Raw genomic sequence first — 25,000 nt, 5'->3', positions numbered from 1 at the left:
AGAAGATGGATCCAAGCATTTCCACTTCTCCCCTCTTCATTCCCCACTCTGCCCTCTCGCCTCGCTGAGCACTGCTCCTCTTCTCAGATATCTGGACAGTGTAATGAGCCAGCTGCTCCTCCAGCAGCAGAGATTACAGAGGAAGAGGCCAATTCTTCTCTGCCCGGCATCCATATTGTAGCGGCGGAGCAGTGGGACGGATTAAGACAAATTAGCTCCTCACGACAAGAAGGCTGGATTTGATGGAGCCACATGGCATCGTGTAATTCATCACCCTTTTTTTTCTGCCTCCATTACTGCATCTCTGTCTCTGCCGCTAGAGAGGGAGATGAAAAGGCAAAGTGGGGGTTGAATGGTAAAACAAAAAAAAAGAAAAGCAACAGAACGGCTAAAGCTGAATCTGCTATTTCTCATGTTCCCAAATCTTGAACCTAGGTGTCATATAGAAAAGACAGCTGCATAGTAGTCCATGATGCTGCTGCTGATGTGGGATAGAAAATGTATCCGGGGAAGTGGAAATTAAGGAAAAAAGTTGGCAAAGAGGACTTTTTGACTGGTAGAAGTTGTTGAAGAAGGGAAAAATAAGGACACATCTCCGTGCTCGCTTTACATACAAGTGAGGACATATTCTGCTTGATGCTGTCTTCACAGATTCTGGAGACAAGCAGGGGAAACTTTGACATGCAAAAAACACACCATGGATGTGGCAAAACGGGAACCGGTCGATTGCTTGTAGACCAGCAATCATGCGAGGACCAGCCTAATCTTCTCTGGTTTATTCTGAGATTTGAATGTGCAGCATAAACCCCTTTAATATAGCAAATGGAGGGGAACTTGGCTGCCATCAAAGCTGGATCCAAAGCTGTAAGCTTAAAAGAGAAGAAAAATATCTTATGTAAATGTATTCAACACTCACTTTTAACTTTAAGGCTGCAGAGGCCCCCCCAGCCTCCCTAAAAAATAAAAAAAACGGACTTATATAAGCACTTTGGAGTGTGCGCGTCTGTATTTGAAATCATCACGGACTCGACTCAACTTTCAAACAGTCATCCTCAGTGAAGCATAATCAGAGGAAAAACTCAGAAATGTTTGCTTGAATTAAAAGACAAGGAGGAGGGAGAAAGGCAATAGTAGTCAGGGATGAAATATGAGAAAAAGTGAGTGAGAGATTTGCGATCAAAGGAGGATGTGTGTGTGTGTGTGTGTGTGTGTGGGGAGGTCATTACCAGACAGCCAAACAGCTTGACTGGCATCATAACACCGAAGGCTGCGTCTTTCAGAAAGCGATTTCTCTTCAAACTAATGCTTCCTTAGGATGAGGACGATGAATTGCCTCTCTGTTCTTTCTACAATACTGTCCCATTTCTTTCCTCCCTAGAGCGAGAAACAACTGGTCAATTCCCAGAGTCCCGCTAGTTGTTCTTGTACTCAGAAAGATTCACTCTATCGTCAGGGCGAAAGCTGGTGGTCTTAAATGGTGTTTTCCAACATGCCATTATTAAACCTCAAGGCTTTTGCTAGATTAATGCATGGATTTTTTTATTCTACATTGTTTGTTCTTGTTTGCTTGACTCACCTTTCTTAAAGAGCTGGATATTGGCCTGTCGCCGCCCGTTGCCGTTCTCCACATAGCACGAGTAGTTGCCCAGGTCGCTCTCCTCTAGAGACTCGATGGTCAGAGAGATGGAAACCTCCTGCTCCCCTAGGTGCTCCCGGATTGTCCTGCAGTGGCGAGAAAGAGCACAGGAAAATCAATTGGTTCTATATCGATTAGATTCACTCAAAATATGCCTAATAAAGATCACAACACCTGTACTTGTGGCCCTATCTATCGCCAAGAAACCAATACTTTGCTCTACTTTGCATTTACTTTATCAATGAAACAAAAGGTAGGAGCTGCCAGACCGTGACTGACAAGGAGTCGGCGTCATAGAAGTCATTACAGATTTCACCCCGTGAAAAATAGTCCTTTGTCGTCTCGCTGAGGCTCTTGATGTTTACCAGTTGTGACATGTTGGTTTTCGGGGACAATAGTGTGACTGTCATGATGCACTACAGCGCAGAGCTATCACAAAAGATTTTGCCGCGAGGGTTAGTAAAAAGAAAAAATCTCTTTTGATGTTTTTGTTGGATAGAATTCAGCCATATAATATATACACTTCTACAACAACGACACAAGAAAAATACACAGACGCTTATCTCTCTCCACTGGACACTTGGCATGGTGTTGTGTTAGCAAAAATGGGATTTTAGCAGCTTGCTCTTCATTATCAGTGTCTTCATTAATTTAAATAAGCAAGAGGAGTCAACTAGCTTCAAGAAAACACGCTGACAATTCTAACAAGCCATGAGAAGGGGACGACATTTAAGATATCGCTTTTACACAAACCAAGCACATTTCCAATTTTTCACAAGCTGCTTTTTAACAATCTGGGTTCATGTACACTTGTCAGAGTAGAGGCACAAAATACTAATATGAACCTGAAAATGAGCAGAATATGTCCTATCAAAGATATTGTGTGGTTGAGCTTTTAGAAAGGAAAGAAGCAGAGATGAAACCAAAACAAATCAAGGTGGAAAACCCAAATTAAGCCTGGCTAAAGCATTTCTAACAAACATGCACGAACAACAGGAACACACTGATGTTTAGAGGAGCAGAATCTCTCTTGCTGTGCAAAAAAGTAGGAATGATATATGGGCAAATAATCTTTCTAAGGTTACAAAAATGGCAAAGCCCTGTTTAATGATTCATGGGGGCTAATAGTGCAACGAGGTACGGGTGCAGCCTGCCTGCGGGGCTTGTGAAAAAGAAAAAGAAAACTCCTCTAATTCTTGCTGATGTATGGTCAGACTAAACAAAGCAAGAGAAAAGCAGGGGAGATAAAAATACATTACAATACAAGCAATGCTGCATGGCAATAACTCACATTAGCTTTCCAAAGTGCTAATAATTGGTATCTCACATAGAGAACACTCTCGCAGTGAAATTTCTTTTATTGACCATGAACAATGAGGAACCATTAGAGTTAATTATGTTAAGTTTACATGGACTAGCTGCTTTTATAAAAAAAACAAAAAGTCCTGTCTTACATGCAAGCAGGAAATTAATAGTCTTTTATTATAATTCCTGGGAGCTGTTTCTAACACTCATCCCTCTCCATTGTGCGGCCACTCATGCAGAGACACGGGGCTGTGCAAGGTTAGGATATAGATCCAAGCTGATGGCTTTTTAAAGAGGCGCCACCCATGTGTGACTCAACATATACTGAGCTGAAACACTGTAGCTGTTTGCAAAGGAGAGGAGAAATCAATCTGTGTTTACAGAAAGACTCCATCATGCATTCTTACTGTTTGTGCGAACAAATGATGATGTGGTACACGCAAACATTGGTGTGTTTATGGTAAAAAGCAGGATGGAGTGGATGCTGTACACACCTCAGGGACATTTAGAGAAAAAACATCTTGGAGTTTATGAAAGCACTCATGGCTGAGGGGCCTAATATTACATCCTCATTATTTATTTCAAACAAACATCTCACATTAGCCTGAAACCTTTTATTCCTCTTTGTACGGCTCACACAGCCTATACCATCATCCAGAAACATCTCACCCAGCAGCCTTCATGTGACACCTCAACTGTTGAACTGTGCCGAGTTGTCATGATTTGCTTTATTTTACTGGCTTCATAAAGTGTTTTTTTTTTTTTTGCTGTCTGCACCTCTCCTGACTACGCCCCTAAGGTATATCTGAATTAGATCAGACCTTATGCTCTTAAAAGCAGACTTGAAATGTAAAATGGTTTACAATGACAGATCACCCAATAGCTTGGGGTTAGCTAGCTTGTTGCATTAGCGAAGCTGGGTTCCAGTTTTCACCCGTTCTGGCCCAATCGATACACAGGAAACAACTATCACTGCTCACTAGTGTTTAGAAGTAAGCAAAGGAGTCCAATCAAGGCCAATCAGACCATTCACATGCACACAAATCTATATAACACACTACAGGAAAGAGAGAAACCCAAAAAGCTCTTAGTAGTCGTTGTCTTTTAATACATATTACATACAAAATCGGAACAATCCCAAACAGGTAGCCCTAAAATGAGTGTCTCTAAGAGGTGAGACGTGTTGCTAGTAGGTAGTGGAGGTATTGCTGGACTGAATACCCACATGGACATATCTGAGTTGGAATTATGATAATTTACACGTTAGCTATGCTAAAAAGGTCACTGAATGACCGTGCACCAGGGACTGAAAACCTCTTCTGCAGCTGTGACTTTGCCTCTGAGATCAATGAAGTGTTGTTCTGCAGCCAAACTATTTTTCTATATCAACCCCCCCTGAATCTCAGCGGTGAAACATGGTGCCAAAAGCATCATTTCATGTATTACAGGCAGTCCTTCAGGGAATTCTCCTGCGTGATTAATTTCCATTTCAAAGCTAAGAGCGCATAGAATGATGTCAGGGAGTGGGTTGGAAGTGGCGCACATTAAAAACGAAAAAAAACAACAAAAAAAAACACATAGATGGGGAGGCAGCATCACGCTTTGGTACACAACAAAAAGACACACTTGAACACACATGAGCACTTTTAAAGAAGCTCAGGGTCACACTCTTGATCTCTTGGCTTGTTACCTAATTTGAGTATGATATGAAAGCAAGGTTTCTCACCGCATGTGATGCACTTCTACTTTATTCCTCTTCCTCATCCTTATTAAACCACCTACCCAATGCCGCCACCTGCCAGCCCCCTTAGTCTCGTAGGCTCTAATTGGCCCGGTGTCCTTCACAACAGAGCGCGGCGCTGAGAGCCGGACACAATGTGCAAGATGGCTAATAGAGACATCTCCAAATGCCAGGTCACTGACTCATCCGCTCGCTCTCCTCGCAGCGTTGTCATGCTGCTTACAGTTAACCTTTTCGTTGGACGACATTTGTCGACGACAGGGAATTTCTAGTCACATGTCGAGACCTTCTGAGGAGCACAGTGGGGAAGGGCATGAAAGGGTGTGTGCACTTATTTATATTTCCAACAGGACAATATTCTTGATTTTGTGTAATAATGAGAAACTTTTGAGATAAAAGATCAAGTGAAATTCTGTTATAATAACGATAAATAGTTTTAAGTTGTAGTAAACATGTAACTGAAGCGGGACAAAATACAAATATGAAACCTGAAATGAGCACAATAGTTTTTCTTTTTCTCATTTCACTTTTTCCAATATGACCTACATTTATCTGAACCAAAAAAATATCCCCGCCAGTATCAGGGAACATCAACTTGGCTGCTCTACATAAAGTTTTCCACACTTTTTTTTCAACATGGATGTTTAAACCACAATCGAAAAATGCATGAAGCTGTTTCCTGACATAAAGTGATATGTAAAGTTATTTGAAAATGATACGCTACTTGTTTGTGAGATCCAGTATCCTTTACCGCCTGAAACCAACTAACCCTTTTATAACCAGAAATAATCTTCTTTGTCCTCTAACAAAACATATATGTATCATAACCCGAAGTGCATGGAGACCCCTTCTTAAAAACAGCCAGTTTCAACCAGATTTTGGAGCACTGTTTCCACAGATGAGCCAAAGAGATGGAGGTCACCCAAATGGAAAAGGAGGCCAACAGAGACATTCATTCCCATTTTCTGTGCTGCTCTGCTATTAATGCGTCCACTTTATATTTCATTGCAAACTAATCTCTGATTACTTGCACGGATAGAACAATGCCTGAGCCGTGCATATAGATTGTTCATGATAAAGAATGCATAGCTATCTGCATTATTAAACAGCCACATAAATCATGCATGGACTTCATTTAAATGATAGCGCGGCCTTGATAAAAAGTTCCTTTTATTATTCCAAGTGTTGATGTGTGGTCACACAGCTGAGGTAACTGGGTTTGAATAGGTGTTTACCAGTTGTGCTTGCGGGTCCTTTGCCGCTTCTGACAAGACTAAATGAACCTTATGAATTTGTTATGATGCCCGAGCAGCCAGCTAAGCAATCAGAGCAGACTGGGCTCTGGTTTCAGACAGAGGGTGAAAGAGGTACTGCAGTACAGGCAGTATGAGAAAAGTAGAGAGAGTACAGGCACAAAATACAAAGATGAACCTGGAAATTAGCATAATATGTCCTCATTAACTCTTAGGACTAACACTTCAAACTCAGTTCAGGTCTGATGTTGAATTTCTTACTTCATTTCGGTCTCTTGAACGCGCTCCTCATCCAGATCCTCGATGAACTTCTCCCCCTTCATCCAGTAGATAAGTGGACTGACGTCTCCGCTGTATCCGAAGAACGCTCTGCACGTCAGGTTGAGAGGACTTCCTGTTGGAGACAAGACAGGGGATGAGGTAACACTTGTGTGAACATGTTTTCAAGTAAGGGCTATTTTTTCATCAAACCATTACGATGCACTGAAATAGACGCTGCTTCCATCATTTTTCTACTTAAATGATTAAACTTAATTTTCACGCAGCCACCAACATCAATCATCAGTTTTTATTCTCTTTCCAGACTCCAATTTACTCCTTTCAAAAGCTCCACAGCAGCGTCCTATAGTAGATTCCATCAATTCACAAACTGTCTCTTTCTCTCTCAAGAGGTGCCATCTTAAACCATCCCAGACCCTTTCTAAATTCCCTAATGGCCTCTTTAAACTTTTAAACACACACTCTTTTAGCCTCTTTCGTGGCATATTCAAAGCACTGATGAGCAATCATAAAAGCTTTTGTTCGCTTTGGCACACCCTTTCCATATTAGACCCTACATTTACAATTTAATCACTCCATTCGGCAGGAAGTACTTTTTTTATTACAAAAGTATGGTGCATCTTTTAGGGATTGTGATTTGCACTATTAAGCATAGAAAAATACTACTTAAATATCCTAACATATGTATTAATGTGAAGTAATACTTGAAGTAGAGGCAAACACTGTAAAAAAATACCACTTCAGAAGATACAAGACTGGAAAAGCAGTGAAAAATGGAGAAGAAAGAGAGAAGTCAGCTATGAAGTCATTTGAGGTCATTTTTTTGTGTGCTGGCAGGCTTCCTGGGATGATGAAGACCATGAGAACAGAGAGGTAAGAAAGTGCACAGGAAACACATATCAACAGATAAACCCCCGCCTTCACACCAGCGGGAGTCCTCCTCTCCGCTCGGCTCATTTTGAACACATGCCCTATCTGAGGAGAGACAGATAAACTCCTTTTAAACCCGCTTTCTCTCTCTGCCTGGGATTAGAGACCTCTCATTATTCTCTCACACTTATCACACACACGCCGGGCCCACGGCACATCCGAGAGTGTGTGGCCTGTGCTGTGACAGCCTCACCGGGGGGGAGGGAGAGAGAAAAAGAGCCACGTCATCAAAGCCTGGGAATGACTCTGATCCATAAATAAGCCGCCGATAATCAAGGAAGGCTGTGCGTTCAGGAAAGGCAAAAAGGTGATTCAGCATCTCTTCATTAGCACTCCCTGCTTATTGGCCCTGTGGAGAGGACTCAGAAGTCTATTAGATGGTAGATAACTGTGCCGTATAATTGGGTACTTGCTAGTTCAAAGATAATAGGAATTTTATTTTACCAAGGCTTGCTCTAATTTGACCCTCTAGTGCAGCGCTCAGACGATAGCTAAAGCTTTAACAGGGAAGATCTGTGATTCAAAAGAGTTGGAGGACGGTTCCTGCATTTTGTCTGTGCATGAGAGAGAAATTTTAGGGATGCTGGAATCTGTCCTGGACCACACATACACACACATTGGTATGCTTCCCACTTCCACAAGGGGGCTCTATGGTGCTACAAAAGCAGATGGAACACACACACACACACACACACACACACACACACACACACACACACACACACACACACACACACACACACACACACACACACACACACACACACACACACACACACACACACACACACACACACACACACACACACACACACACACACACACACACACACACACCATTTTGACAGGTGTAGGCAACAGTCAAAGAAAAACACAGATCCTTTTGTGTGCCACCTTTGATGTCAAGAGGCTTCACCCATGGATGGGAACAGCATGTTGTGTTGTAGCACTGACAGCTCCACTGCTGTGCAGACAACAGCCGCGCTGCGTCACTCTCCAAGACTTATTCCAAGGGGCTCTCATGCATATGGCTGCGTGTTGTTCCCCTAACGACGGCGTGCTAATTTGTGCCGGTTTTACTGCTAGCACCTAAGCTTGCACGAAAGAGCTCAGTTTGGGGGAAATGCACAAAATAACCGTACAGAGATTTAAAAATGCACAGATTCTAAATCCCAACCTCTAGTGTTGATCAGGGGGGTAAAGTGAGTCTTAATGCGATTGTCTCATCTCTCTTATCTCGCCTGTAGAGCGTCGCTCAGTCCTTGGGGCTGCAGGACGGAGACGTCAGCAAGATTCCCGCGGCTAAGCAGACACACTGCATGCCATGAAACCATGAAAGAGGGTAAGGGACACAGAGTGGAACAGAAAGAGGATGCATTTCTGCGCCTGTGTGCATGTGACATTAATAGGCTAGTGTGGGAGAAAGAGGGCATATGTGCACGTCAGCTTGGATGACAGGAATCACACACATGGGAGAGCAGGCCATTCTTGGTGGAGGACTGAAAGACAACACAGAGGGAAGAGAGCATCGTCCCTGTGCGCTGAATTTGACATAGATTACACATCACATGCAGAATGTGCACAAACCATGTCGAGTTAACCTCATCCAAGCAGCTCAGGAGTAGGGAAACCATTTTTTTTTTTGCTTGTAACAACCATCAATGAATTAAACCCTGCAGCTAGCATCAGTAATACTTCAGAGAGGGAAGTGACTAAGCTTTTTCAGAGTTTTTCTTTGGAAAGGGCATTTTCAATCTTAACAGGAATGAGGACACAAATAGCTTCCTTTTAATGTTTTTAGGTGAAATGGGAAGCAATCTGCGAGCTGGCGGTTTAAAGAGAAATGATGCAGCACAAGGACAGCTCAGCTTTTCAATTACTGGTTACTGCAAGCATCATCCCGGTATTAATGGAGGCCAATAGCGGCCGGGAAGTACTAAAACTATCTTACCATTTTGTACATTAATGAGCTATTCCTGCTTTGGCATTCAAGGTCACCAGATCTTTACCTAACTGTACCTGGAAGATCCAAACAAAAAATTAAGGAGTATTCTGTATGGATCTATGCAACGGAGCTTTGATGGTGTCCTGGCGACAATATAGAGGCTATTTATGTCACGCTTTCATTTGATAATTTACCTTTCTGTGTTATCTCTGAATATACAAGGCAGAATGCTTTTTGATTAGCCTTTATTGGTGGAGTGACATTGTTTAAAGGTCGAGACAGGAAATAGGTCCTCTGCATTGGGACTGAACCCCAGTACATGGACCCATCAATGTAAGTACTTCTTCAATCAATGGAGGCCTTTCTTCTGTGGAAATCATTAACAGCCTGTGCTTGTGAAAGAACAACCAAAACCACTTCACAAAATGTCAGAATGACATTTCAGGAACTTCTGGCACTGATGGAAAACTCCTCTCTTCTCCCGTCTTTTAGGTGCACTGATATTCCCTCTGCTCTGTCATTAGGCCTTCCTTTAATGCAAGAGTCTGGGCTCAAGATAAGAGGACATGAGATTGCCCTGTAGCTTGTGATCAGCGGGATAGCGAGCGACTGATCTGGACTGAGAAGAAGAAGAAGCCCAGGAATTGAATCAGATGATAATTTGATTGTCGGTTGGTGAAAGGAGGCATGTGGGCAGCGATTCTTGAACATGTTTTTTTACAATCTCTAATTTAGAGCGAGCATCATCTGCATAACATCCAGGCAGCGAAGGGTTACACAAGTGATGGAGCTGTAATTGCAGTGGCAGGGTACCCACTCACATCGAGGTTGCCAGATGTGGCGGTTTAATTGTCGCTCTGCTTGTTTTGTTTAGCCCAAACCTCTCCAGTCACGCATTTTAAGACTTTCTGTGCTATATTTAATATTCATTTATCCCGCGTATGGTCCATCACCTGTTCTTCATACACTGCACCTCATTATCACATTAGACAAACTGCTGCTACCCCTTAATTAATGCAGGTAAAGCAGATATAAGCATGTTAACATGTGGCAATCATGACACAAAATGCTCCATGATTCGTTGTGAAATTACAATTTTCTCTGCTCCGTGCTTCTTTTGCCAAGGATGAGCCGTGTATGGAAATTAAATAAGGTTGTATTGTTTAATATTACAGGGCAGCGAGGAAACAAACAGGCGGCTTGGGGTTGGGTGAATAACAAGTCCAATTTGAGCCTTGTGGAACTGAGCATGACATTTGCAAAGATCAACAGCCATTATTCGCATTGATGTTGTCATAATACAATGTTCTCCAGCAACAAAAGCAAGAGCTTGTTAATGCTGCCCAACCCAAACAAGATATCATTACCATTTTTAAACCTTGTGTTGCTTGTAATATTGCTTGGAAAAGTCACAGTTGACTTCCTGTAATGAAAAGCTAATTAGACATTAATGAAACACTTAAAGGGTACTTCACATTACATTAGACAAATGCCACGTTGAATGGAGGAGACAAGGGTATACTACAATAAAAAAAAAGAATGGGGAGATGGTTGTGTTTGCTATGTCAACTTTGAAACAGATAGCATTTTGCTAATGTTTTTTTTGTGAAATGTGAAAGCTTTATATGATTTTCCTCCTTAGACTTTATTGGTTGTTGTTCTGCTTTGCTTATTCCTACTTTTTCCTAAACAAATAAGCTCTTCAGTAAGCTCACCAATCATATAAAATCGTATGGTTTTCCATCCAAATATATGTTCAAAAACATAAAAGTGTGTTAAGGGGTCACATAATGCTAATTTTCAGCATTATGTCTGTGTTATTTATTTATTTTTGAACATCTTTACATGATTTAATGTTCAAAAACAATATTTTCCCTGCGTGAATATACCTGTATATTCATCTTAAAACGCTCCATTTTAGGACCTGGCTCTTATAATAATAGCAACTGTTGTTGCTTTTCATTGTTTCTGGGTTTTTTAAGGCCTCAGAAATATGCAAATATATGTACACAAGTACTGGAAAAGTGATTTCCTTATGATGTCCCCTTGAACCTTTCAGAAATCCCTGTCTTTTTTTGCTGAACATGATTCTCAGTCCTAAACGCTGAGGTTGCTGCAAGATGAGAATAAAAGGCGGTGAAAAAGGCAAGGATTGGATACTAACACGACCTGACTTAGCTTTGGTACAGGGCTACGCAGAAAGAGGAGGGACTGATGGTGGGCTTGGAGAAGAACGACAAAACCGTCTCAGGGCTTTTGTAAATGGCCCCTTGCAACCAGACGGCCAGAGAGGTGGAAGAGTTGGACAATGTTGCAGGGGGCGGTAAACAAAGGAGATTGACACAATAAAGGGAAGAAAGACACTAAATAGCAGGTTCCTTGAGGCCTTCGCTGGGTTACCTTTGAAGCGTGCCCACACCGCCAACATTCCTTTTTTCCTAGCTGGAGCTCCCTGTGGTTAGATGCTCAGCTTGGGCCCACTTTAGCAATGCTTTCAAGGTTTTTTCCTCCAAACTATTGTCCAGGGTATCTGAAGTGGTCTCTATCTCCACATGTACTTTCCTCCCCTACATGACTACAAATCACATATACTCCTGTTAAATTGAGAATTTCTGCTTAAAATGTCTCAACCCAGCTTCATGCACACTGAAATGTGTTTGTGATTTATGGCAGTAACCGAATCAATGCATTTCTAACCCCTGTATCACATTACGGCAATGTAGAAATGTTACATGTGCAGGCTTCACCAAAGCATTGATTGGGGGCACCTTATTGCAGCAGAGTGGCCCTCTCCTAGAGAGAAAGAATCTAGTCCCTAAATGGTCCAGTGGAGCAAACTCAGCAGCAATGATGTAGACAGCTTACTGTGCTCAGTGAACGAGAAATACGATGGGACTGAGAGGAAGAGGACTCAGCAGAGTGGTTGGGAGAGTAGGTGCTCTCCCCAGCATTTCAGAAAGGCACGTTGTCGGGTAACTGCGGCGCACGTGAGACGAAGCAAAGAGGAAGCAATGTGAAGCGAATGAGTGTAATAGGTTTGAAAAGGCAGGAGGAAATGCTGCTGTAACTTATCACCTCAAATCTCGCTGCAGATGGAGGGAGAGAACCTGTGTGTGAGGGAGTTTGGAAATCATTGCATCACATTTCTCCAGGGGGAAGGTGGGAAAAGTAAAGCACTGGGTTTACATGGTGTGACTGTGGCAGTATTGCATGTACTCTAAAATATACACGAGGATGGCAGATGTCAATGCTTCATCACATTTTTCATGAAATTGTATTGCCTTGTCTAGACATGAGGGAAGAAAGAGACTCTGGTCAGTCTGCTAGCCATTTGGATATGGCTCAAAATGGATTTTTAAATGCATTCTATTTTTTTTTTAAAGTCTGGCTAGACAACAATTTCACATCTAAATGCTACTTGAGAGCTCTAGAAAGTAAAATGATGTATTTTTTGCCTTCTGTGCTCTTGCTTACTTGATGTAAAATGTCATTGAAATGTACAGGAGCTAATGCTAACAGCGAAACTACATTTTCAAACATGTTTCAGTTCCATTTATCTGTTCCTATTTCCATTCTATCTCTATTTCCTATTCATCACATCTCCTTTGTTTTCCCCCTCACACGTCTTCCTCCTCCTCTCGTGCCTTACAGAATGTCTTGGGATAGCTTTGTACCAAAACAGGTTTCTATAGTCATTTCCAAAACAGGAAAAAGGGACAAACAATTGCAGTGTGTGAGGAAAGACATGGAAAGGTTGTGGGGGGGCGGGAATTGATCTACACATCCTCCTGTTGCTTTCTAGGTGTCCGTCACTGGGAAGTGTGGGATCTCTGTGTGTGCGTGTGTGTGTGTGTTTGTGTTTGTGTCTGTCGAGCACAAGCAGGATAATTGATGATTTGCACAACCCATGTTTCTATCCTTCCAATTTGCATGGACATATGGAGGTAAATAAATTCATGTTCACATGTTCATAAAGGGCATGTTAGTTTTTTTCGGTGAGCAATAATGTATTTCATAAACACGCCACGTGTTTATAAATCTTTCATGTATCCGTCTGGATAAATTACCACGAGATTGACACGAGTGTCTGGGGACGGCAAAATGTCACCATGATGGGAAATATCTGCCACAAAAAGAAGGCGACAAAACCTCTCCTTGGGGGCGATGACTAGCTGACAGAACGGAGCATTAGCAAAATAAAAGATTTACATGCTGTGAGGTCGTGATCATTGAATATCAGATTGAGTCTTGTTGAACTGTTACTTTATTCTCCGATGACCTGATAGAGAAAACACATTTAAAGTATATCATGCAGAATGAACCCCTCAGAGTCCATGGCTCACCCTTTGATTATTCAGACATACATCTTAGCTTGCTCTGTGGATAAATTGATTTGTTCCTACCCACGACTCCTTGCTGCAGTATGCTTCCTTATTAAGCACTCTGGTGGTCGGATCATGCTCCTGCAAGGCGTGTGCTGCAAGGAGTGGACGTAGCGGTCAAAGACAGGGTGTGAACTTCACACAGATCGAGGATTCAAGCTATTAGGAAATTACTTTTTCTTCTTGGGATCTGTGTGTGTGGTGGAATTGTCAAAAAGAAACAGATCCTATGTCTTTTCCTAAGCACTAGTCTTTAAACTAAGGGAAAAGGTTGTATGGTTAAGGCAAGATATGAAGGAGACTTCTTCAGGACTTAGGAAAAGACTGCTCTGACATTGGGTGACATATTTTTGACACCTGCTGTATGAACTCCATTTCATTTGAAGTTCTACTACTTTATTTCTGTAATCCAAGGCTCTCTGATCCTCTACATCAGACTGAGAATACACAACCAGACTGTTGTGAATCTGCGGTGTCCTGATGTCTGTGAAGTTGCAGCCGCCTGCTTTATTACCCTCTGCTCTGTACTTTCTAAAGGTGACATTTGTTTAACTGTTCTGTCCCTGCGACACACCGCACAGCAGTTTTGGGACCTATTCAGCTTTATAGTCTTGCTTTACAGTACCTGAATTTGAAATTCAGATAAGACATGGCACGTCTTGAACAAACTGGCGGGCACTTAAACCCTCTTGCCATCCATTTAATTAAAAACAATACGATAAATTACGAGCAATGCTATCAAGAGGTGGAAGGGAGGGAGAGGAGGAAGTAACTGGAGGCGAGGTAAATTATGACCTTATGCTGGAAAACATTTTTAAGCGGGGATATCACGGTGTGTGCATAAATGTAAAGAGTGCCAGTGCTGATCCGTCAATCATGCCCCGTCGCCTGAATGCAAACAGTGGGGGTCTGAGAATCAGTAAACATCCATATTTCATGGTATAATTCATGCTGTAAGTACCACATTTCTGCATGTATGATGAATGAGAGAAGTGTTGATAACACAATCACTGAAGTCTAGTGAACTTTCATTGTTAGTTTTAGCTGAAAGAGTACAGAATATTAAAGATTAAGATGTAATCCAATATGAAATTACCCCCCACCAGTGCCTAAAACAACACAAACATCCTTTTGTAAATTGTACACGGACAAAACATCACCAAAAACCTTTTATCGCTGTTTGCAGCCGTCGCAGAAACAGACTGACAAACATCTGGTATAATCTGTAAACCAGCAGGCACACGAGGAGCTTTTGAGCTTATTCGCTTTATCCACTGTTCGACTAGTAGCTTCTCTACTGTCGAGACTTAGACAGCGCTCCCAAATCCACCCTATGATGGCTGCTCAGAGATTACCAGCATAATATCACTAATACTGCAACAGCATGATTACCAATCAAATCTGAAATAATGCAACATATAAGACGCTCACAAAATCAGATCACGTGAGGCGTTCAGAGCAGAACGAATACAGTAAACTTGTATATGGAGTCTAAGTTAATGCAGGTCTTTAAGAACTATTTGCTAGACTTTAAGGGAAACTACAACTCTGAATATTTACAAGACATTGTGGTGCATTATGGGAAACGCAGGATGCTGCATTTGTGGAGCCTGATCCATACCAGAGAATTAAAGTCAGGATTTTTCAGGGTCTAAGTCTTTGACAGTCTGCAATTTTACAAAAGTATATTGTACGTGATAGAAGTGGGGTAGGACATCTATAAACAGTTGACAAATCACAACAAAGCAGGCCAATACACGAAAATAAATAAAGTAAGACAAAAAAGTGTGCTGAATCTGTAGGACAAAGAGAGAGAAGGAGTGTTAACATGACTTTACTGTCTATCCTGAGTGCCATCCCTGTGTGCAGATGTGTGTGTGTGTGTGTGTGTGTGTGTGTGTGTGTGTGTGTGTGTGTGTGTGTGTGTGTGTGTGTGTGTGTGTGTGTGTGTAGCACAGTGGGTTTGTGGCGAACACGAGTGGCATAGCAATGAGTTCCCAGCATGCATCGATCAAATTACGCTGTCTTCTTCTTACTTTCCCTTGACTTGTCTTTCAGTCAATCTCACCTGTTGCTCTTTTCTGTTTCCTGCTCCTCTTCCCACTGGTAAACAACTCGGCTATTCCACAGAGGGACGCTCCTGACCGGCTGCTGCCACACTTTTCCTCTTCCTGATGACCTGACAGCCTTGTGTTCTCAGAGAGCTATCAGATGCATTTATATGTAGTTTCTCTACTGTGCAGAAATACTGCAAAATCATTTCCCGCACGGCAACCTGGGATACTTAGCAAGTGTTTGGAGTCGGTGCTGGGCACTAGCACTAGAAGAGATGAGGCTCTGAATGCTGAATGGCTCTGTTCAGAGCGGACAAACGCTTTCAGAGGTCAAGCACCGCAGACCCAAAGGTCGCAGGAGTGGAGTGGAGACAGAGATGAGGTGGCGTCAGGAGGAAAGTAAGTTGCTGCTCTAGTGCTGGGGAGTTTTTCTTTTAAATGGAGCAGCATGACTCACCTTGTTATGAGTCACATCTTCAGAGGGTGATTGCTTCTAGGGCTTATTTCTTTTCATCATCATTTAAAGAGATCCTATTATTTTTTATCAGGGTTTCCCTTTCCTGTACTGTATAGGTTTCTCAATGTGGTGCAATCCTGGGACCGGTCTGTGACTAAAAGAAAGGAAGATGCACCTTTGAAGAGAGGGGTGGAGGCCGTAGCTGCGTCGCTGTGAGGTTGGGGGTTAATTTGAGGCTGGGTAGTGAGGCAGTAATGCCAGGGCTCATGGGGAATTAATGGGGAGATTTGGAGGAAATCTGCTGGCAGCAATTTCCCCTGTCGCTTTTATTAGCCTGCATGTGAAATTTGCTGCTGGCTGCTTTAATATGGCAGGCTACGTCTTGCTTGTGTTTAAAAAAAATTACATATGAGAAGAAGATGCATCACTGTTATGTAATATCATTTGATACTGTACTCCACCTAAGCACACACTGTCTATCTTCTTCTCACACACAGTTTCTGCAGACCAGGCCCACAGGCACCCCACTGCTTAGCATGTAAAGAATAAATAGGCTGAATATGAAGACACAAGCAAGTAATTGTGAAGGTTTTCAGAGGCTGCTGATTGGCAGCGAGGCAACCAGGTGTGAATGTTTCTCAAATAATATTCAGGACCTGCTGACTTGCCTAAACATTCCTTGGTAGGAGAGTCAATAGTTGGAGATTGAGACGCATGCTGGAGCTTAATTACTAAGTGTTGTATCTTGCTGAGCCCTTGAAATGAAGTTTGTTTCATTCAAAACAAATCAAACGCAGAGTGCAGTGAATAATTAGCTCTGTGCAAAGATGTGAATGCACAGAGGGTGCAGAGTATATATGTGCAGCGGCTTCCTTCTGATTGCTGGAGATAAGCAGCCATCCCAGTGAGATAAACAACAACATTTCATTTCCTACAAAGTGCTAGAACCCCATGCATTAACTTCTTATCATCAAAGTTGACTTCTGCAGGAATAAAGTACATAACTACAGGAATAACATACAGGAGCTGTGCCAAGACAAGAGGGAGTGAAGGTGGGAGGAAGAGGAGCTTATAGCTTCGCTGAGTTTCAAATCAACTGAGGCTTTGGGTTCTGATCCTAATTTTGAGTAACTGTGAGTAAGTGCAAAGGGGAAAAGTAAATCATGTGTACAACAATTGTGGGTAGATCTTAAAGGGCCCTATTAGGCTTTTAGGAGATTTCCCTGTTTTTACCGCTCTTAAAAAATAATAATCTAGATGCTTCAGTAATGAATAATTACAGGCCCATATCAAACCTCCCATTTCTAGGTAGAATCATTGTAAAAGTAGTTTTTAAACAACTGAGTCATTTCCTGGATGCAAATAACTGTTTTGATGTGTTCCAGTCAGGCTTTCGACTGCACCACAGCACTGAGACTGCTCTTGTTGTGGCAAAATCTCAGTGTTAGTATTATTAGATCTTAGCGCTGCATTTGACACTGTTGACCACAACATATTACTAGCTCGACTAAAAACTGGTTGGGAAAATTGGTTTGAATCCTACTTAAAAGACAGGTAACACTTTGTTTCTATAGGCAGCTACACATCCGAGTTGACAAATATGACATGTGGGGTCCCTCAAGGTTCCATCTTGGAGCCTCTTCTCTTTAACATCTACATGCTACCACTGGCTCAGATAATGAAAAGCAAAAAAACAAGTTACCATAGCTATGCAGATGATACACAAATGTACATTACCATTTCACCAGGAGACTATGCTCCAATTAAAACACTGAGTAAGTGCATTGAACAAATCAATGACTGGATGAGTCAGAACTTTCTCCAATTAAACAAAGACAAATCCGAGGTAATTGTTTTTGGAGCGAACGAGGAACGACAAAAAGTCAGTGCTGAGCTTCAGTCAGCAATGTTCAAAACAACAGCTAACGGCAGAAACCTAGGTGTAGTCATGGACTCAGACCTGAATTTCAACAGTCACATTAAAACAATCACTAAGTCCGCCTACTATTACCTGAAGAACACATCTAGGATTAAAGGACTAATGTCACAGCAGGATCTGAAAAAACTTGTCTATGCTTTTATCTTCAGTAGACTGGACTACTGTAATGGTGTCTTTACAGGTCTCACTAAGAAATCCATTAGAAAGCTGCAGCTGATTCAGAAACGCTGCTGCTCGATTCCTCACTAACACTAATGGAGTGGATCACATCACTCCAGTTCTGAAGTCTTTACACTGTCTTCCTGTCTGTCAGAGAATTGATTTCGAAGTTCTGCTGCTGGTTTATAAAGCATTGAATGGTTTAGGCCCAAAATACATTTCTGATCTCCTGCTACATTATGAACCACCCAGAACCCTCAGATCTTCTGGAACGGGTCAACTTTCTGTCCCCAGACTTAGAACTAAACAAGGAGACGCAGCGTTCAGTTATTATGCTCCAAATATCTGGAACAAACTCCCAGAACCCTGCAGGTCCGCTGCAACCCTTACTACTTTTAAATCCAGGCTGAAACGTTTATTTTTGCCGCTGGTTTTAATTAAACTGTTCTTATCTAACATTGCACTGTAACATTTATTCTGCATTGCAACTTTTATTCATGTATTTTATTCCTGTTGTGTTTATTTTATTATCTATAAATGTATTTTTATAATGTGTTCATGCTGCACTATTTCTTAATGCTCTTAATATCGGTCATGTTTGTAAAGCACTTTGAATTGCCTTGTGTTGAAAGGTGCTATATAATTAAACTTGCCTTGCCTTTCTGTGTTATATATGTTTTTGTCATCAATGCATTATGAGTGCAGGGAGAAGGCAGACAAAAAACAGATTCATGATTTGACCATCCGTAATGAGATTCATTGCTGCATAAACCTTGATTTAACAAAGATACGACAACGGAAGCGGTGGATACTGTTCCCATATATAACTATTGCTTTTAACATGCAGAGGCAACATTCTGTGTGATAGAGCCTCACTGGTTTGCCAAAAGCATAACCGGCCCCAAGTGCCGGCCCCACAGCGACAACACTAGGCCTTAGTCCAGCAGCAGCTCTGGACTGAATTCATAAGGACTCCTCCAACATCTCAGATGGTATGTGTTTGTGTAGCTGCATTCACAAGTCTTTATAACTGTCTGCTCCTCTGTGGGGAGCAGCGTGGTGCATCAGCATCTCATCTTTTGGCACTTGACAGGCGTGTTGTCTCGATGAGAGGGAACCAATTAGGAGTTCAATGGGGGGTAAACACAATCAAAATCTTGTAAGGCATTATCAGAAATATAAGCAAGTTTTGAATATTCAGAATGTGTTTGTTCTTCGCATAAAAAATGTATTCGGAACAAGCAGCAGTTCCATAGAGGATGTTTCCTGCTGCGAGTCGCTTTTTTCTTCAGTTGATTTCACAACCGGCGTTTGCTTCTGTACACTGTGAATGTTTAGGAGGTGACAAGTTGGATTGCAACAGATCAACATTTGTTTGTGACTCACACTTACTAAATGTCTGTGTGCACATCATTTTCCCATTCTGAGGTAAAGCCCCCGAGGGACGCTGCACAGGAAAGCGACTGTCTGGCATTATTTGGTTTTAGAAAATGTGGTGTTGGTGGGGAAAAAAACCCACTGAAAGGTGCCAGACCTTGAGGGACAGAGCTAATGAAGCAGGTAATGAATGAACCTGCTTCCTAAAACATCAGCTAGCACAGCTGGAGCATAATGAACTGCAAAAAAAGATCCACTCATCAGCTGTATAAAGTCTGGCCCAGCGATGGTGTTGGCGCAAATACCAAACTACTAATTACAAAAGAAGACAGATAGCTCTTTGTTAAATAGGAAAAAAAGAGATAGGATTATAATCAAAGGTTTACAAACCCTTTTTAGATGCAAATGGACAATTATGGTACAATCATGCTCTTAGAAAAGCAATGTCGTGACTCAGACCTACACTGATGCTCTGAAAGCATGTTTGCTGACGCATCACAGTCCTGACCTCGGATGAAGGTCAGCTCTACTTCTTCCAAATGAGTTCTTGACACAGGTTGCTGACCCTAACCCTTGCTTTAGACCCTTGCTTTTTCTGGTAAAGGGCAGTTAGACACCTCCAAAGACGAGTAACACTTTAGTTAGACAAACGTGCAGTAGATGCTTTTTGCATTTGTGCAACGGACGCCTCTCAGGGCAGCTGTCACAATAAAGCCTACAATTCACAATAGAAATGAAGCGAGGACAAAAAGAAAACCAGGCCGATTCATCACGGGTGAAATGGAGCGGCAGGTGGCGTCCCTGCTGGCCCGGTCCCGTCGTCCTCTGGTGTCCCGCTGCCCCCTCCCGGCTCGATCTGGCTCACCCGTATGCTCCCATCACGACCCCGGTTACGCCCCATCAAGCCGGGGCCGCCACAGCCATGAGCCCGGACCTCTAAAAAAAAGAACCCTTCCTGAAGAATGTGTGTGTGTTGCTGTGAACCTTGAGGGCGTTTCCGCCTCTATCAACACAGCCCCTGCTGAGGGTGACACCTGCGGATAACAGTTTAATAGCTGAGTAATGTCTGTGGCCTCCTCCCCAGCTGTGCCGGGGCAGCGTGGTGAGGCATGAGGCAATTGGAAAGCCTTTTCTCTCTTTTATGTGTGCACATGGATGTGTCCATACTAGGGCTGTCCCCGACCAAGGATTTTGTTGGTCGACCAGTGGTCGTCATTTACTCCGACTAATCGACTAATCGCCCCCCCCCCCCCCCCCCCCCCCAATTTTTTTTTTTTTTTTTTTTTTTTTTTTTTACAATTTTGACCGGGATACACATCTGTGAAGTTTTACCTTTAATGCCCGGCTACCGCATCTATTCACATTTACCACTAACGCCGGGAGTAACCTTGTGTGACTACTAACAAAATGTTTCCTGGTTCATCTAAACACTAGGCCTATAGCCTACACAAGTTCTTCTCTCAGTCGGAGAGTGAGAAAAAAACCCGACGTTCGCAGAAAGACAGACGGAGTTTGAACATTCTGATTATTTATTTTAAACAGGCGCCACACACGTACTGAATGATGATGCAACAATTCAACAAAACCAAAAATAATAATACAGCCTTAAACTAATTAAAAAAAAAAACATATTATTATTTTCGTTTCTTTTGGAAATGTACATAACGAAAAAAAATATGATTGCTGTAAAATAGGCAAACATGAATAGCCCTAAACTAATAAATAGGCCTAATTTGAAACAGACAGTGCAGATTAACAGACCAACGAGGTAGACTTGCATAAAAAACCTGAAGCTCACAGTGATTTGTCCTCGGCTCTGAGTTTTCTCAAATTGTGAGAAAGGAAGACCAATTTGTCCACATTGTCAGGGAGAAGTGAACTCCGCGTCTTGCTAACAATGAAGCCGGCCTTAGAGAAGATGCGCTCCGATGGTGTGGACGTGGATGGGATGGAGTGAATACGCATGGCTGCTCTGGCCAGCTTCGGGTAACGCTCCTCGTTTTTTTGCCACCATGCTAGCGGTCCCGACTCAACTTTTGTTTTATCCTCCAAGTACCATTTCATTTCATTGTTCTGTTCTTCTGTCTGCAGCTCCTCATCTGTACCCATCAGCATGGATATTTCGTCCTGCTTTTCATTCTTTTTTGTTTTCTTCTGTGGTACAGGCCCGGGTTCGTTGTCGTCCCCACTGGCGTGCTGTGTCTGGGCAGGCTCTTCTGCTGGAGATAGACTCTCAGCTAAATCCAACACCGTAGTGTATGCCTGGTTGCGTTTCTCTTCCTCCATAAACGATAAGCTTTTAAAGCGTGGGTCCAAGACAGCAGCTTTGATGTAAATGCTGGACTGCAGCTCCTTGTTTAGCTCCCACCTCTTGTCAATTTCCTCACCAAGTGTTTTCTTCAGTGCTGTCACGGCCGCGCTGTCATCCTCGCGCAGCAACAGGTGACGTCTTTTCATGTTTATGAGCATGGGCAGCGTGGCAGAGAGAGATGCATTAAGATCTTGTGAAAGCAACTCTGTAAGTGTGACCATCGGCTTCAACACCGACACTATGTCTTCTGTTATCCTCCATTGGACCGTGGTGAGATCCAAATCGCGGTCAGATCTGTGTGTGGTAACGCTAACGGGGTCGGAAAGTACAGCGGTGACCGGCCACCTCTGTTCCAGAAGGCGCTCCAACATGCAGTGAGTGGAGTTCCATCTCGTGGAGACATCCTGGATGAGTTTGTGTTCAACCACGTTCTGTTGTGTTTGTTTTTCAGTGAGAGCCGCTGTAGCCTTGGCACTTTTCTTAAAATGTCCAACAAGACGTCTGGCAGCTGCTATGACACGGCAAATGGGATCTTTTTTAAGAGCCGCATTGATGCACAGCTGCAAAGTGTGCCCTGCGCAACGAACTCCTTGGACGTTACCCCAGGACGGGTTACGCGCTAACTGATGGGCGCACAGCACCATGTTCGCGGCATTGTCATGTACAAGAGCGACCCTTTTTTCCGCGGGGATTTTAAAGTCTGCCATGACTTCGCTGAGTCGCTCTGCTATGTTGACAGCTGTGTGGCTCACTCCCAACTCTTTCGTTTCCAGCACGAATGAATGCAGTTGCCAGTTATCCGAAATAAAATGCGCTGTGACCGTCATGTAACTTTCCATCTGGTTAGATGTCCATGCATCTGTTGTGAAGCTGAGTGCTTTGCAGTTATCGATCTTGCCCTGGAGTGTTTGTTTTATTGTGCTGTATTTGTTTGTAATCGCGTGCATCACTGTTTCACGTTTTGGCAGGCTGTATCCGGGCTCGAGGCAATTAATTAGATCTTTAAATCCCTCACCACTGACGATATTCACAGGTCGCATGTCCAGCGCTATGAAGTCAGCTATTTTGTCAGTTATGTCTCTCTTCCTTTTTTCAGACAGAGGGGCTTTCATTGTGAGCTTCTGCTGCGTTAATGATGAGGAGGATGAGGAGGATGATGAGGATGACGTGGAGGTGGAGGGGGCTAGATTGCAATAAAGTGGATGCGCCTGTAGAGATTTAAATAATAAGTTAACCAGTGAGCTGGATAATTTAGCCTTACCAATACTAGCGACAAAACTAAATGTACTTAATTCATTATTTATTAATTCAATGTATTATTTATAATTTATATATATTTATAATAGGCCTAATTGCATTAACTTCATCGCATAGGATAGCTAGGCTAGTAGGCTAAGCTACTTACATTCTTGAGGTGGTAAATCATGTTCGTCGTGGACGAATGATAGGCAAATGTTTTTCTGCAAATTTGGCATATAACCCTCTTTGGGTCATCTCTATCCTTTTCGAAATGCTCCCATATCTTAGAGCTCCTTCCAGACATGATAGCCAAATAAGTCGATGCTGTCCTTGTCAAACAAATCAAAACCGTTTAACGTCTTTCTTGTCACGCCCTTCAAATTAAAAGTCCCGGAAGCCCTTTGACGAGACGCGGCTTTTTTCCCCTGCGACCAATCGACCAATGGAATTTGGTCGACAAGTATTTTTTTTGGTCGACCAACGATTAATCGATTATTTGAGGTCAGCCCTAGTCCATACACACACAGTGCTCTAACAGTCAGGAGGGTGTAAATCGGGGGCAGGAGTGCCACCAGCCGGACATTGAATGGGCTTATACATCATGTATTTTCATCCTCCACCTGCTCTTGATGCAAATGTCTTCTCCTCCTATAGCAGGTGTGTGTGTGTGTGCTGGGGGATGATGTTGCACAGTGCAGGGCATTCTCAGGCTGTGCCGACCAAAAAAAACCTATTGTGTAACATTTCACAATCAACCCAAACGTTTTGCAGAAGAGGAGACAAACAGAAGATGCTCCTGCCAGCAATCTGATGAAATCTTCCCTATTCATAGAGCCCTGCTGATTATCCATCCAATGAGATAATCAAACAGCCAAAGTCAACTCTACAAACATGAAGAGATTCTGGAGACGATAAATATTTCAAAGTATGAAATTAAAGGATTTAAAATGGTAGATTGGCCACTGAGGCGGACCAGGAGCAAGTTAGTTTCTGTTTGCATGCATGGATGCATCTGTGTCTCCAGTCGCTCCTGTGAAGCTAAATTCATAAATAAGCATCTATCTCTAACCCTGCACAGGAAGCAGACATTTTTTATCTTTAAGCAAACTAAGTTTATCTTGCCCTCTCTGTCAATATGTGAAACTTTGTACAGGATTTTTTATACTGGGTCCTGATAGACAGAAGAAAAACTCTGCAGCAGGCAACTGTCCCTGGAGAAATGGAAATGATGTTAAGGAGAACTTGCTGGGAGGCTGAATGTAAGCAATGACAAGACTAATCCGCAAGCTTTTAAATCTATAAAAACACACTTAAAAGATGGAACAACAAGATGACATTTCTGAGACATCTCTGAAATGCTAAATCATTTCCTGTTGTTAGAAAATAGTTTGCTCCACCAGACCTCCTGCGGGGCTCCTGTTTTTAACTACAGCTGAGGCGTCTGCCACCTCCTTAAAAGATAAAATGTCTCACATTACAGATTGACTGATCCAGTCTATCTCTCTCTCACCACATAGATGGATTCTTGGCATTGTTACCCTTCTCTTCCCTCTCATTAACTCCAGTTATCTCGAGGTGATGATAAGGCCGCAAAAGTCTTCTAATTGTTCCCTACACTCAGACTCATAAAGGCTTACATGTAAGTGCACTGCTGACAATGACCACTGGATACCCTAAGTGTATACCGAGTACAACACCATATTACTCCTGCAATAACATGAAGACAGGAAAAAGGGTATTCCAAATGTATGAAGAAATGACTCCAAGAACAATAGAAAATCAATAACCATATATACCTGACCCACGGTTGTAATGGTGATCCCACCTACCCTGACCATAATCATTTGAGGTGGGATCGTAACCTTATCCATTTCTCCAATATCCAAGGTTACCATCCAGTGGACAACCTATGCTAACCTTTAACATTCAAGGTAACCGTTTGCCCATCTCTAGAGAATACAAAATAAAAAACAAGGGTTGGATTGGGGAATGA

General features: G+C 42.5%; 1 protein-coding gene across 2 annotated transcripts in view; it reads right to left on the bottom strand.

The window, feature by feature from the left end:
- Nucleotides 1–25,000, bottom strand: part of LOC134861074 (interleukin-1 receptor accessory protein-like 1) — a 170,973-nt gene that overhangs the window by 14,299 nt on the left and 131,674 nt on the right. For both annotated transcript variants that reach the window (XM_063878080.1, XM_063878081.1), the window contains exons 7-8: nt 6,197–6,329; nt 1,577–1,722 (exon numbers count right to left, since the gene is read on the bottom strand). In XM_063878080.1, the coding sequence (XP_063734150.1) occupies nt 1,577–1,722; nt 6,197–6,329 (279 nt within the window). The remainder of the gene's footprint in view (nt 1–1,576; nt 1,723–6,196; nt 6,330–25,000) is intronic.

Source organism: Eleginops maclovinus, chromosome 24 (genome assembly GCF_036324505.1).
Source record: "Eleginops maclovinus isolate JMC-PN-2008 ecotype Puerto Natales chromosome 24, JC_Emac_rtc_rv5, whole genome shotgun sequence".
NCBI lineage: Eukaryota > Metazoa > Chordata > Actinopteri > Perciformes > Eleginopidae > Eleginops > Eleginops maclovinus.
Note: the sequence above shows the minus strand (reverse complement) of the source record. Positions and strands in the feature narration are given on the sequence as shown.